We start from the raw sequence: 15,462 nt of genomic DNA, 5'->3' as shown, positions 1-15,462 counted from the left end.
TCTTGTGTTCTGGGACTGTGAAAACACTGTAGCTGCATGTGAGGGTACAGGGTGTGGCTGGGTTTTTGGGCAGTCACTGTGGGTGGTGGCTCCACATTGCTCAGGGCTCCCTGATTCTCTGGTGAGGGTCATTGCTGTAAGATCTGATCCTTTATGTGGTTCTTGTGCAGTCCAGATGGATATTGTACCCACTAGGGCTAGCAATCAGGCATTGGTATCTTTGGAAGAGAGGAGATAAGCATAATACTACGCCAACAGAGCTGAACAAATATCTCCTCTGATAAAACAAACAAACAAAAAACATTTACTACACCCAATTTGGGAGTTACCTTGGATACTCCCCTCACCTTGGAGCACTGAACAGAGCTCCCTGGCAACACTCAGACATACTCCAGGTTATTCAGTGAAAGAGCAGATATTCTACTAATCCACAGAAGCATAGTCCAAAGATAAAAGCCATCACAGGAGAACAAAAAAGTAAACCAACAAGTATCCTCATAAATGCCTAAAAATAAATGCAGCAATTCAAGAAACAAGATCAAGGAAGAAAACAAGACACCCTCAAAGGGACACAACAACACTTCGATACTGAAATGTGAAAATGAAGAGATTGAAGAAATGCCAGAAACAGAATTCAAAAAAATTGATCATAGGATTATTTAGAAGTAATCAGAAGCAAATCCACAAAGTAAAGAAATACATACATTACATGAAAGAAAATTTTTCTCATGAAATTAAGATTTTAAAGAGAAATCAAAGTGAAATATTGGAAATGAAGAATCCAATGAGAACAGATAAAAAATATGATGGAAAACTATAACAGAATCTGTGAGTCAAAAGAAAGAATATCCAAGTTAGAGAACAAATCTCTGGAAATATTACAGTCAGACAAAAAAAAGAAGAAATTAAAAAACTAAAAAACAGTGTTGGGGATCTAAGGGATGCTATCAAATGACCCAACATATGGATTCTAGAGTTCCTGAAGCCATGGAAAGAGAGAATGGATTGAAAGACCTTCTTAATGAAATAATTACAGAAAACTTCCATAATTTGGAGAAAGAGACATCCTAGTACAAGAACCACATGGAACTCCTAATCGACATGACCAGAAAAGATCTTCACCACAACACGTTGTAGTCAAACTCTCCTCAGTAAAGCATAAAGAAAAGATTCTAAAGTGTGCACAAGAGAAATGCCAGATTACTTCCAGAGATCTCCAGTTAGACCCACAGTGGACTTCTCATCAGAAACCCTACAGCCTAGGAGAGAATGGCAAGATATATTCCAAATCTTAAGAGAAAAAAATATTAACCCAGAATACTGCACCCTGCAAAGCTCTCATTTATGAATGAAGATGAAATAAAGACCTTCCATAACAAACAAAATGTAAAGATTTTGTCACCACTCATCCAGCCTTAAAAATATGCTTAAGGACATGCTATATACAGAATCACAGAAACATGGTCATCACTATGAAAGAAGGTGAAGGCAGAAAATCTCACATTAAAGGTAAAAGGAAATCCAAAGTAAACAATAGGAATATTTATGGAAAAACAACAGGGCCAAGTTGTTACATATCAAAAGTCACCTTGAATGTAAATGGACTCAACTCTCCAGTTAAAGACACAGACTGGCTGGCTGGATTAAAAAATAAAACCCATCTTTTGCTGCCTACAGGAAACACATCCCACCAACAAAGTTACATGCAAGCTGAAAATGAAAGGATGGAAAAAGATAGTCCATGCTAACAGAAACCAAAAAAGAGTTGGTGTAGCCATCCTAATATCACACAAAATAGACTTCAATACAAAAACTGTTAAAGGAGACAAAGAAGAGCACTGTGCAGTGATTAAGAGATCAATTCAACAGGAAGATGTGACTGTAATAAATGTATACACACCTAATTACAGCTATTACAAGAAATGTTGATGATCTAAAGGAAGACATGGACTCCCATGTAATAGTAATGGGGGACTTCAATATCCCACTTTCAGCAGTGGAAAAATCAACTAGACAGAAAATCAGCAAGGAAACAATAGTTATTCAACACTATAGACCAAATGAACCTAATGGACGTCTACAGAACTTTTCATCCTACATTTGCAGAATACACGTTCTTCTCACCAGTGCATAGAACTTTCTCTAGGATAGACCACAGGCCAGGCCATAAAGCAAGTCTCAGCAAATTCAAAGGAATTGAAGTCATACCATGTATCTTCTTGCCCACAATGGAATGAAGAGGGAGATCAACAACTCAAGAATCTCTAGAATATATGCATACACATGGAGACTGAACAGTACACTCCCAGATGAACAGTAGGTCATAGAAGAAATCAAAAGAGAAGGCAAAAAACTGTTGAACATTTTTTCATACTATTTGTTGAAATCTTTACTTAGCATAGAATTAATCTGTGTATAAACTTAATTGAAAATAGATCTTAGTAAAAAATGAGAATAGGAGAGGGAAGAAGAAAAAGAGTGGGAGTGTGGCAGGGGGAGGGTGAGTAGGATGGGAAAAATCACTGTGTTCTTAAAGTTGCATTTATGAACTGCATGAAGTTTGTATACATTCAATAAAAGGTTTCTGGGGGAAAAAATTGACCGCACTAAGTCTCAGGACCCTCATTCCTAAAATAAGCCAAACCACTGTGTGAGAATTAAGTAAGAAAACATGCAGGAAACACTGTGCAAAGCACATCACCCAATCTGATAAGATGTGTTTGATACTTAATCTTAACCAGGAGCCAGCTGTCTTTGTAGTTGCCACAAATGTTCCACTGATTTTTCACCACTGGGTTTTTTATTTGGGTCTTTATTTCTCAACTAGTTGGACCTACACAAGTGAAAAAGACTTGAATGGGAGCAGCCACTGGGGAATGATTGCCACGTATAGTGGAGCTGGTTATTATTTGGATTTGTCAAGAACCAGAGAGGAAACAGCTGCCCAGCTTGCTGGCCTCAAGAAAAACGTGTGGCTGGACCGAGGAACCAGGGCAACATTTATTGACTTTTCAGTATACAATGCCAACATTAACCTGTTCTGTGTGGTCAGGTGAGTGCTGAGGGCAGTAGCCCTCCCATTTCTGTGTGGGTGTGTGTATGACCTTTTCTGGAAAGAGGTCAGAAAACCCTGGCCTGCAGTTGTCTTCAAGATCCAAACTGAACACAGGGATGGGGTGAAAGCTGAAAGCTTACTTAGAAAACCGCCCTAGAACATTGCAAGTTGGAAAAAACCTGAAGTCTAGTCCAGGTTCATCCCAATACTGGAATCTTTCTAGAAACCACTGTGTTTTTCTAATATTTATCCTGAGCCATTGTAAGAATGCCCCTTCCACCAGGTCCCCCAGCCAGCAAATCCTGCACCATTTCCCTGAGTGTCCAGCTTGCAGATGATGCCCGTGCTATTTGAACACAAGGGCAGTTATCGGGGGTGACGCCTGGTGTTCACTCAGTAGGATGCCTGGGTACCTGCTCATGCTCAGCACTCACCCGTGGCCCATAAAGTTCCATCCCCACATTCTGTGACATTGCCATCATGACTGCTCTGGGAGATGGTGAGGAAACTGACAAAGATTCCACTGGCCTCCCTGAGGACTCATTCACTCATCATTTACTGAATGCTTAATGTTTGCCAGGCACTGTTCTAGTCTCTTAGGACAACCATCCATGTCCTTGAAGAGCTTATGTTCAACAAGGAAGATATAGATAATAGACAATAAGCAAAAGAAAACATATATATAGTATGTTAGAAGGTAATAAATGCAGGAGCTGGCAGTGTGGCACAGCAGGTTGAGCCACTTCCTGTGCTGCTAGCATCTGATATGAGCTCTGGTTCAAGGCCTGGCTGCAGTGCTTCCTATCCAGATCCCTGCTAATGCACCTGGGAAAGCAACATGTGGCCCAAGTGCTTGAGACTTTGCCACCCACGTGGGAGACTGAAGTGGAATTAGTAGCTTTTGGCTTTTGGCCCATCCTTGGGCATTACAACCATTTGGGGAGTAAACCAACAGGTGGAAGATCTTCTCTATCTTTCTCTCTCCATAACTCTGCCTTTCAAATAAATAAGCCAGTTTTAAAAAGAAGGTGATAAATGCTATTTAGAAAGAGAAAGATACAATGGAGCAAAGCAAGGGCAAATAGAGTTTGCCTACTTGAATCTTCCTGGTGAATGTGTCACAACACCCAAACACTGGAGCATGGACCACCTATACTTACATTCAGACACAAAATGAGAAGAACATCGTCTCATAATAACGCTGTTGTCATTTTTGAGGTTAATCTCAACACTGCTTTATATGGCAGTTGAATTTTCCCAGTCCATGTATTTAAAAACTTTCGCAGAATCACATTAGATGAAATAGTAGTTGTTAGCAGAGATGAATGAGAATCTATTGTAGTTATCATTGAGCTTTTCCTAATAATTGCAGTTACGACGGAAAGAGGATAGAGGTAAAGAGATAAAGAGGTAGCTCTTATTGAGTATTAAGTAGCTATCTGTTGATAGATGCCTTGAGTATTTCTTTCATGTCCTCCCCATACTGTAAAGATGACCATGGTCAAGGCTGTTACTTCGTTTCTCTACCTGCTTTCTAAGTTGCTGACATGGTGGCAAGTGCAGGGCCAGATGAGGTCAGAGGGAGATGACCGGACAGTCAGAGGCCACTTCCTTCCCTTCCGAGCTCATATGGAGGCTGTCACAAGGCTCCTCACTTCAGTGTTGCTCTTCTGCGTGTTTGGTTCTCACTTTCATGGTCTAACATCTACAAAATGGGAATTTGACCCCAAAAATCCTCAGCCCAGTTTTGATACAGTGTCACCAGAACGAATGTCAAATAAGGGAGGTTAGAGATGATAAGCACTTCTTGAGTACCTGTTAAGGATAAGGCTTTGTGAAAGAGAGAAAAAAGTACCCCAGAAGCCAGTCTCTTTGATGCTAATGAGTGTTAACTAATGAATGGATGAGTAAGAGACTCAGTCCCATATTTGTACAGTACAAAATATATATCCCACTTCTCAACCAGATCATACATGTTTTGAACACATGGCTTATATTTCTTTGTTCTTTGTGCTGTGCAGTAGAATGACTTGCAGTGAATAGAAGTCCTTAGCAGGCTTGTTTGTTGATGAACTTTTATGTGTAAAAAATTATAAAGCATTTTGAGCAGTATAAGTATCAAAATATCTGAGGGAAAACTCAAGAGGAAGTAATCCTTTTGGAGTGAGAGACCTTGGGAAGCCTTAGACCTTTTAGGGACCCAAATTCTACAAGTATGGAGTTACCGGCTATGATAAAAATGTTTTGCCACTAGTAGGGGTGACTGGGAGGAGTAGTTTCTCTACTTTATACTGCAGGACAGAATAGAAGAATGTTTAAGAATGTGTTCCTAGCACCTCCATGTGTTGCTCTTGCTGCTATTGTTTTAATTGTTCTTATTGCCACGCAGGTTATTGGTTGAATTCCCAGCAACAGGCGGCGTGGTTCCATCGTGGCAGTTTCAGCCTGTAAAACTGATCCGCTATGTCAGCACTTTTGATTTCTTCCTGGCAGCCTGTGAGATCATCTTTTGTTTCTTTATCCTTTACTATGTGGTGGAAGAGATACTGGAGATTCGCATTCACAAGCTACACTATTTCAGGAGTTTCTGGAATTGTCTGGATGTTGTGATCATTGTGGTAGGTTTGAGGGCAACTCCAAATTCCCCTCTCTGTTCTAAACACATGTGAATGACAGTCTCTGATCGCTGCAGCCTTGTGTGTCTTGATATTCCCAAAAGAGAATCTCAGATTTCCCCTCAGTAGACCAGCTATGTGGTGTTACTAATTATTTATTCACTATGCCTAAATAATCTTTCTAGACATAGAAGTGGAGCAGCATTTCCTGTATGTTTGCAGCCACATTCATATTGAGAATAACTCAATAATTCATGTTTGGCTTCAGCATGCTCTGTGAGGTATAGAGGAAAAAACAGTTTTATCTTGTTTATTTTGCTCTTTTGCTAGTGCTATTTTTTCTTCAACTGCTAGTAAAGATTAATTTATGTTTTTCTGCACTTGTGTAAAGTTGTGGCAAGAAGAAACATGCTAAAAATACCTTGAGTGGCAGAAAAAACTTCCTGCAGCTTAAAATTTCTTGTAAAGAAAGTACAGTTTATGTAATTGAACATTAACCAGAACATAATTTGATTTGGAACTCTGATGGATATAAACTCTACGTTTTTGCTTATGTGATTCACTTATATTGAATTCATTGAGAATAATGATAAAAATATGAGTGTGATATTACGCTAATAACAGGCTTCTCCTTTTTTTGCCAAATATTTCAGTACCAACAAAAGACTAATCAGTAGTATTCAGCTCTTTGATCTTGCAACCTATCAGTGAGAACTTTGACTATATAGCCTAATGAATTTATTTATAAACTGTGTGTGTATGTGTTTGCTGTTATAATAGGTAAATCTGTGAGGCTATAGATATACATAAGATTTTAAAGTGTATAAAAATAAGTACTAATAAAATTATAAAACATTCTAGTTTTAATGCCTTCTTCCCACACCCCATTAAACTGCCTAACACCCCATTTGGAGATCACAGGGAAACTAGCCGATGATGTCATGAAACGTGAAGATAGTTTATTTGGCTCAGCAGCCACAGCATTTTTTTTTTATCTTTTATTTAATGAATATAAATTTCCAAAGTACGACTCATGGGTTACAATGGCTTCCCCCCCAATACCGTCCCTCCCACCCACAACCCTCCCCTTTCCCACTCCCTCTCCCCTTCCATTCACATCAAGATTCATTTTCGATTATCTTAATATACAGAAGATCAGCTTAGTATACCTTAAGTAAGGATTTCAACAGTTTGCTCCCACACAGAAACATAAAGTGAAAAATAATAGATGATTTTTTTTTTAAATGATGATGAAATCAGATCAGACCTATTGTCATGTTTAATCCCAGTGAGAGTCAAGTTGGGAATTGATAATTTCTTTTTTTTTTTTTTTTTACAGAAGATCAGTTTAGTGTACATTAAGTAAAGATTTCAATCGTTTGCACCCCCATAGAAACACAAAGTGAAATATACTGTTTGAGTACTCATTATAGCATTAAGCCTCAGTGTACAGCACATTAAGGACAGAGATCCTACATGAGGAGTAAGTGCACAGTGACTCCTGTTGTTGACTTTACCAATTGACACTCCTGTTTATGGCATCAATAATCTCCCTATGCTCCAGTCATGAGTTTCCAAGGCTATGGAAGCCCCTTGAGTTCTCCGACTCTTATCTTGTTTAGACACGGTCATAGTCAAAGTGGAGGTTCTCTCCTCCCTTCAGAGAAAGGCACCTCCCTCTTTGAAGACCTGTTCTTTCTTCTGGGATCTCACTCACAGAGATCTTTTTGCCAGAGTGTCTTGGCTTTCCATGCCTGAAATACTCTCATGGGCTTTTCAGCCAGATCCGAATGCCTTTAGGGCTGATTCTGAGGCCAGAGTGCTATTTAGGACATCCGCCATTCTATGAGTCTGCTGAGTATCTCACTTCCCATGTTGGATCACTCTCCCCTTTATTTATTCTATCGGTTAGTGTTAGCAGACACTAGACTTGTTTATGTGCTCCCTTTGACTCTTAGTCCTTTCATTATGATCAATTGTGAACTGAAATTGATCACTTGGAATAGTGAGATCAGCCACAGCATTTTGCAAGCATTTCTTTGAAAACTTGCTTCACTGTGCCAAGACAACAATTCGGACAGTGTATGTTTATAGAGAGCAAGGAAGGGCTCCTGGAGTCCCACTTCTCCTGTGAAAGGTTTTCTGACCAACGAGAAGGAAGGGCTCACCTACTCACCCCCAAAGCCGGTCCTGTGCCCCAGGGGCCCTTTAAACCTATGATAAGAGCCAAGGCATTTGTCTCAGCTGGTCTACATTTGCTTCCTTCCAGCTGAAACCTGAAAAGAAACTACATTCCAAATGTAAATATTTCATCTTTAAATCCTTTGAGGTTCTGTCCAGTGTGTTCCAATACTGTGAAGTCTACAGACTTCCATCAATCAGCTTTTTGTCCTCAGCCACAGTCTTTCAAAACTAGTGGAATTAATAGAAGAACACTCTCAGCAACTCTAAACTTAAATAATGCTGTTGATCGCCAACTTCCATAGGATGGAAATGACTCAGCCGTTCACTCGGTGAATGTTGTCTGAGCATCTGCAATGAACTTGGCTCTGATCTAGGCATTGGGAATATAGGAATGCATGAAATAACCAAAATTCTCGCCCTTAAAAAGCTTATGTCTTGTACAGAGAGAGAGTTCTGTTGTAGCTAGGGGTGAGAATCTCAAAGAAAAATCAGGATTCAACAGCTTGAATGCTCACAACATCTCTTTCCTCTTCTCTTTTCTCTCATTTTCTGTTTGGAGGAAGATTCGCAGAGAAATGTAGTGAATTTGTATTAATGCTGTTCCAAATGTTCCATATTTGTATAAAGGTTTGTCCTGTGCAGAGTGAAAATAACTGGACGGGATAACAAATTTTACCTACGAGAGTTGGGCAAAGGGTTGTTACTGGAGTCACTTTATCAGCCTGGCGTCTTCAGCCCCCTCGGCTAAATTTATGTAGAAAAACATTTTTGGTGTAGCCCAGAGAGTCACAGAAATTATCCCAGCATAGAAATACAGTATGGCCTCTGGAAATCCTTCATAGGAAAGGCAGATGGTAAGGTTATCATTTTAGCTGTGATTCACAGCCACACAGGTCATTTCTATGGCAGTAGCCTGGGATGAAGGTCTGGCCTGCAGTCTTTGGCCGTCATCCAGGGGCAGAGAGACGCAATAGACTGCAAAGGTCAGAGCACCTGCTACAGGCCACCTTCTGCAGATTGCCATCTCACTTGGGAGCAAGGTTATGATTAACCGCCAGACTGTCTACACATGTCCCTTAATTCAGTGACAGTCGGCTAAAGGGGCTGGTGTGCCCTTGGATCTGGTTGCATAGCCCAGGGCCAAAGAAATGTGAGAAGTTGTGTGGTCCTGAGTTAGGGGACATAAATTACTTAGTTGTTGCATTTATCTGTTCTTGACTAGAGTATAAGTTTCTTTTTGTTTTAATTCAGTTATTTGTATTGTATTCACAGAGTTATGCAATTATCAACATAATCTAATTTCATAATAATTTTGTTCCCCCCGCCAAAGAAACTTTGCAACATTAGCAGCCATTCCCAATCCCTGTCTTCTCCCAGGCCATGGAAATCACTAACCTACTTTCTGTCTATGGATTTGCCTGCTCTGGACTTTTCAGATAAATGAAAGCATGCACTAGGTGACCTTTTCTGTCTGTCTTCTTTCACTTAGCATCATGCTTTCAGGGTTCATCCAAATCAGGATCTGAATCAGTGTTTCTTTTGATGACCAAATTATATTCCATTGTATAAATATACTGGTTTTTTGTTCGTTCATTCATTCATCAGTTGACAGGCATTTGGACTGTTCCCACTTCTTGATCATTAGGAATAAAGAAGTTTCCTTTTTGTTGGTTATATACCTAGGAGTGGAATCACCGAGTCACATGTTAACTCCATGTTGAACCTTTGGAAGAACTCCAAACTGTTTTTCTTTATTTTTATTTTTATTTTATTTAATGAACATAAATTTCCATAGTACAGCTTATGGATTACAATAGCTTCCCCCCCCCATACCCAACTGTTTTTCAAAATAGCTGCACCATTTTCCACTCCATCAGCAAAACACACGAAGTCCAGTTTCTCCTCATCTTCAACACTGACTATTTTCCCTTGATTTGGTCACAGCCATCAAAGTAGATATGAAGTGGCATCTCAGCATGGTTACTTTTCATTTCCCTAATGACCAATGAAGTTAAACATTTTTCATCTGCGTATGGGTCATTTGCATGTGTATTTTTATTTTTTAAAGATTTATGTTATTTATTTGAAAGTCAGAATGACAGAGAGAGAGAGAGAGAGAGAGAGGGTCCATCCACTGGTTACAAGTTTCTTGAAGGCAGGCTTTGTCCAGATTGCTCCTGTTTATCCCTCCTAGCCACCCCCCCACCAACACACACACAGTGCTGTGTCCCATAGACATCTACAGAGGAGTTGTTGAGCAGAAGAAAACATAAATGACTATAAATCAGAGAATGAACAGAAACTAGAAAAAAAATTTTTACTTTTAAAAACCATGAACAAAGATGGAAAACAAGATGAGGTCAAGAAAGCTAAAGAGTGGACAGTGATTTTAAATAAGGGTGGCAAAAAAGAACTGCTTGAGTTTGAGTGTGTTTCAGCATCATCCCTTGTGAACATGGATGTGGGTGTGTGTACATGCATGTTTGTGCACGCACATGCACGCATGCATTCATTGGATTTCCTAACAAAGCAGGGGACATGTTCTTTACTGAGTGAGTAGCTTTTGTGAACGCCATTGGATAAGTGAGTTTTAGAGTTCATGGTGAACAAAATAAAGTAGTCATTTTGAAGTAAATTCCATATTGCTAAAACACTAATCAGAGATCTTTTCTTTTCCAGCTATCGGTGGTAGCTATAGGAATTAACATACACAGAACATCCAATGTGGAGGCGCTGCTGCAGTTTCTGGAGGATCAAAATACTTTCCCCAACTTTGAGCATCTGGCATACTGGGAAATACAATTTAACAACATAGCTGCCGTTGTAGTATTTTTTGTCTGGATTAAGGTAACTTACAAATGTCATGTTCTGGATTGTTAATGTTTTTTTCTCTCTTTGTATTACCATGAGTCACATAAAACACTGGAGGACTTGAATTTACCTTTGTAGCAAATGTGTGTCAGCTGAGCCTGGAGTCCTAGGCTGAAACAGCGGCAGGTGCAGTGTCAGCTGATAGGGGGTGACCAGATGAAGGAAAGGGAACTAGAGAGAAGGGGCGGGATCTCCTGGAGGAGAGGAAGAGATGCTGTGCTTGCTAGAAAGACGCCTCTTTCCAGGTGAGACTGAGGGGAGCTTTCCCTAGGACTGAGGTTGGGACAGACTTCTCTGGGTAGTATCTCACTCATTTCCTTCTCTTCCCAGGGCATGTTGTTTGTATCCATGTGTGTGAAATGCTAGGGCATTTGTACACAATGAGCCTCAATTCTGGAGGTGCAGGACTTTCAGTAATTCTGGGGCAGCTGCCAGCCTCTCAGCCTATTCTACAATTATGCCATTCAGACAGTAGCTGCCAGCCACCTGCAACAATTGAAATTTAAGATTACATTCAATTAAAACTTCAGTTCCCCAATCCCACCAGCCATATTTTAAGTGCTCAGTGTCCATGTAGCAAGTGACTAATGTATTAGACAATGGAACTAGAGAACATTTCCATCCGCAGAGAGAGTTCTTTGGAGCAGCACTGTTCTAGAAAGTGCTTTCCTGACTTAATATTTGCTCCTGGAAGGCCTGAGGTTTCTGAAAGGGCCTAGACCTTATCCTGTGTCTCTCTTGTTTATCCAGCTAGGTGGTTATTCAAGAGATGCTATCACTAACACATTAAGCCTTCATCATATAATAGTAATAACAATCAAAATCTCAAATGAATAGGAATTCTGTTAAGTCATGTTATTACAACCACACTCAAAATTTTTTCATTGTGGCCAGAGACAATTTATAAGAAAAATCTAGATGGGAATGGTTTTGTGACATAGCAGGTTAGGCTGCCGCCTGCATAGCCAGCACCCCATATTGGCACCTGTTTGAGTCCTAGCTGCTGTGCTTCTGATCCAACTCCCTGCTAATGCCCCTGGAAAGGCAGCAGATGGTGACCCAAGTACTTAGGACACTGCACCCACATGGGAGACCTGGATGGGACTGCTGGCTTCAGCCTGGCAAAGTCCTGGCTGTCGCAGCCACTTGGACAGTGGGCCAACAGATGGAAAATCTGTTACCTCCTTCTCCCTCTGTAACTCTGCCTTTCAAATACATAAGTCTTAAAAAAAACTCTATAGAAATTTTCATTAGGTAAAATTATGGAAATCTTTCAACATGTGACTCAGGCTGTTGTGTTTAGTGTTTTGCTTGGAGGTATCTTGCGCCAGACACTTGGCAGTTAAGTCCTTTGAGGCAGGGATTGTGACTTGACTTCTAAGATCCCCATGTGCTCTTCCACCAGGATGTTTACCTAGAGCCGTGTCACATGTGACAGAATTCCATTGCTTTCCAGAGCTAAAGAAAAGTGCATTATATGTATAGACTACATTTTGTGATTTGCTTCACATGCTGATGTCCTTCCTGTCTTTCACAGCTCTTCAAATTCATCAATTTTAACAGGACCATGAGCCAGCTCTCCACAACCATGTCTCGGTGTGCCAAAGACCTCTTCGGCTTTGCTATTATGTTCTTCATTATTTTCTTGGCATATGCTCAGTTAGCTTACCTTGTCTTTGGCACTCAGGTTGATGACTTCAGTACTTTTCAGGAGTGTATGTAAGTATCTGTGGAATTAAGAAGAAAGACTTGGTCACAGATGTCACTGCTTTCTTAAGGATAAAGAAATCTTCTGGGTTGCTATTGACCACCAAGAATTTAAAAGTGGTTATTGACAATAGAAATGAATTACCTTTTCCAGAAACATTGACCCACCAGTCCAAAGACATACATTCAGAAATGCCAATGCTTAAGACAGCAGTCCCAGCGTCATAAGATACAGAACATCCATAGCCAACCAACAGTATTACAAAGGCCAAGGTCATCTTACTGGAGATGCAGATGGTAGCTTTGGAAAAGCCATGTGCCTATACTTTCATTCCCATTGAATATCATTGCATACATTTTGAACTTCAAGTTATTTTCTGAGGGGAAAAAAGATATTTCTAATTCCAAGAGAAACTCAGGCCACTACTGGAATTTTCAGTCTTTTTCCAAAGGTGCCAAATATAAATTTCAAAACAAAACAGAACAGAAAAATAGCCAGTCTTAGATTTCCATGTAAGTGAGAAAGCAGTTAGGAAAGGAGATCATGGAAATGAAAATTGATAGAACTTTGGCACAGGGGTCCCTAGTTAATGCTATTTGATGCAAATGAGGAATGGAAATGGTTTTACTGGCAAAGGCCCAAGACTAGCAACATTCAGCCACTTGAATCCCACTCCAGGTACATGTAAGAATATTGGGTCTTTGAACACATGTGATATTGTTTCTCTTGTTTTTTTTTTTTTTTTCTTTAAAAGATTTTAACTTAAGATCTTTGTGAAGATTTCAGGTTATCATCTCCTCTCAAGATTAGGAAGTTTTTCAGCCAGTTGCTTTATAAGTCAGTTAATGATTATCATATTTTCTTTTTAACCAAATGGAAATAACGTACGTAATAGGAAAACATATTAAGATTCTTCCAGAAAGCTCCAATAGATGGTTTATATAGCAATAGTTCTCTAGAGGGGTTGGCCGTTCTGTTATTTGGCAGCTATCTAACTGCTAAAAAGTTCCAAAAATGTGAAATCATCTTTAAGAAGAGTTACATCACCTGCAGGACATTCTTAGTTTTTGTGTTGTGGTGTTTTGTTTTGTTTTATAGCTTTACGCAGTTCCGTATCATTTTGGGCGATATCAACTTTGCAGAGATTGAGGAAGCTAATCGAGTTCTGGGACCACTTTATTTCACCACCTTTGTGTTCTTTATGTTCTTCATTCTTTTGGTATGTACATTTTTGTTCATCATGAAGGGATTTATCTGTTCCATGTTCATAAATCACCTCTTCTGTTTTCTCTCACATCCTACTCCATATATTTAAAATAAAGACCCAAGAAGTAGAAAAAAAGTGGATGTGAGGAAATTTGTTTTATTTTCCATTTTGTTGCTAAGCAGTGTTAAAAGTCTTTACAGTGGGCTTTTTTTTTTTTTTACCATATATGTGTCTATACAATGCAAAAACAAAAAAAATAGGTCAAGTACAAATTTATAGTTACCTGAAATTGTGCTTTTCTCAAAAGTCAGATATGCTCACATGCTTTTCTCCTTCAGCACACGTGTCAGCATTTTCAGTCAGTTGCTAGCATGACTCGGCAGTTTTCTGCTTCTTCTTTCCTCTTTAGAAAACAGGAACTAACAAAGCCAGCCGAGGTCCAGGATGTCCAGAGTAGTATTTAAGTGGATGCTTTACATGTCAAAGTGAATGTTCTAGCTTAGGCATAGTTCACACATGCAGAGACTGCCTACATAGAATATTGAAATATTAACTCTACAAACCTAACAGTGAATGGAAGTTGCTTTAAAATTATTTTATAAAAATTCTTTCACTCTCAATTTGGTAAAAATTAACATCTTTAATGCTTTTGATCTAAGTGATTTGAGTTTTTTAAAGGTGTTTGTTCTTTGTCTTAACATTCATATGTTCATCTGTACACTCAGGTGGTATTAAATTAAGTTACCTTAAATTAGGCAGTGATTTTCACTTATACTCTCACATTTACAACTTTCTTTATGTGAACTATCATCTGAAAAAAAAACAACAAAACTGTTTCCATTTTCAATAAATGCTCCAAAGATCATGTGTAATAGGTGAAGTAAATAATCACATTTTCAGTTATTCAGTGTCATATTGCCAGTCAGTCCAGGTATTTTTGGTTGATGTAAGGTGTTTACTGATTATTACCTATCCTTTAATAGAAAAAGTGAAAGGGTCAGGAATATCACACATGTCCATTTGAGTCTTGCTGTGTGCAAGTATCATGGCTACTCTTTTATAGATTGATTTTATTTATTTAAAAGGCAGAGTAAAGAGAGAGAACGAGAGAGGTCTTCTGTTCACAGGTTCACTCCCTAAATGGCCACAACAGCCAGGGCTGGGCCAGACTGAAGCCAGGAGCCAGGAGCTTCCTCTGGGCCTCCCATGTAGGTGCCAGGGCCCAGGCCATCCTCCATTGCTTTCCCAGGCACGGAAAGCAGGGAGCTGGATAGGAAGGAGCTGCCAGGACTTGAACCAGTTTTCATGCTGTTTTTTAAATTTAAGCCTCTCACACTTGAAGAAGAAAATTGGAAAATAAAAGCAAACCTTTGTTACTCACTAACATGGGTAGGAGTTTGGATTTCCAAGCATCCATATCTCTACCAAGAAAACCAAAACCAGGAATTTAGAGTTCTGCAACTTGACCGTTTAGCTGACCTCAGGACACCTGGTTTCACAGTATATCTGTGTGTCAAGTAAGGGTTATAACTTGGCCATGTGAAATGCTCAAATTCAAAAGAAGCCGTTGGTGGGAATGGTTCAGTTGAGCCTGGAATCTCCCTCCCTTTCTCCCCCCATCAGGGAAGGACCTCCCACTGCAAATGGACTTCTGCATTAAGTGACCCCTGTGAGACAGGAAGCAGGGAGGGGCGGGGTGCACTTCCTCTCCTCATCCCCTCAGGAGCCTTTCTTAGCCAGTATCTATTTTTCAGCACCTCCTCAGGGGACCCACGCCTTAATCCATTTCTAGGAAGACATTTGCAGGCATTAGTTCACAGTC

At 39.7% G+C, this 15,462-nt stretch overlaps 1 protein-coding gene across 4 annotated transcripts in view; it reads left to right on the top strand.

The window, feature by feature from the left end:
- The window catches only part of PKD2 (polycystin 2, transient receptor potential cation channel), a 56,944-nt gene that overhangs the window by 27,504 nt on the left and 13,978 nt on the right, over nucleotides 1-15,462 (top strand). For 3 of the 4 annotated variants that reach the window (XM_002717010.6, XM_089303099.1, XM_089303098.1), the window contains exons 5-9: nucleotides 2,828-3,052; nucleotides 5,445-5,673; nucleotides 10,534-10,701; nucleotides 12,263-12,444; nucleotides 13,532-13,652. In XM_002717010.6, coding sequence (XP_002717056.3) covers nucleotides 2,828-3,052; nucleotides 5,445-5,673; nucleotides 10,534-10,701; nucleotides 12,263-12,444; nucleotides 13,532-13,652 — 925 coding nt within the window. The remainder of the gene's footprint in view (nucleotides 1-2,827; nucleotides 3,053-5,444; nucleotides 5,674-10,533; nucleotides 10,702-12,262; nucleotides 12,445-13,531; nucleotides 13,653-15,462) is intronic. The other variant, XR_016212423.1, reaches the window with a different exon arrangement.

This window comes from Oryctolagus cuniculus, chromosome 8, assembly GCF_051225735.1.
Source record: "Oryctolagus cuniculus isolate XC-2025 breed Fujian yellow rabbit chromosome 8, ASM5122573v1, whole genome shotgun sequence".
Lineage (NCBI taxonomy): Eukaryota > Metazoa > Chordata > Mammalia > Lagomorpha > Leporidae > Oryctolagus > Oryctolagus cuniculus.
Note: the sequence above shows the minus strand (reverse complement) of the source record. Positions and strands in the feature narration are given on the sequence as shown.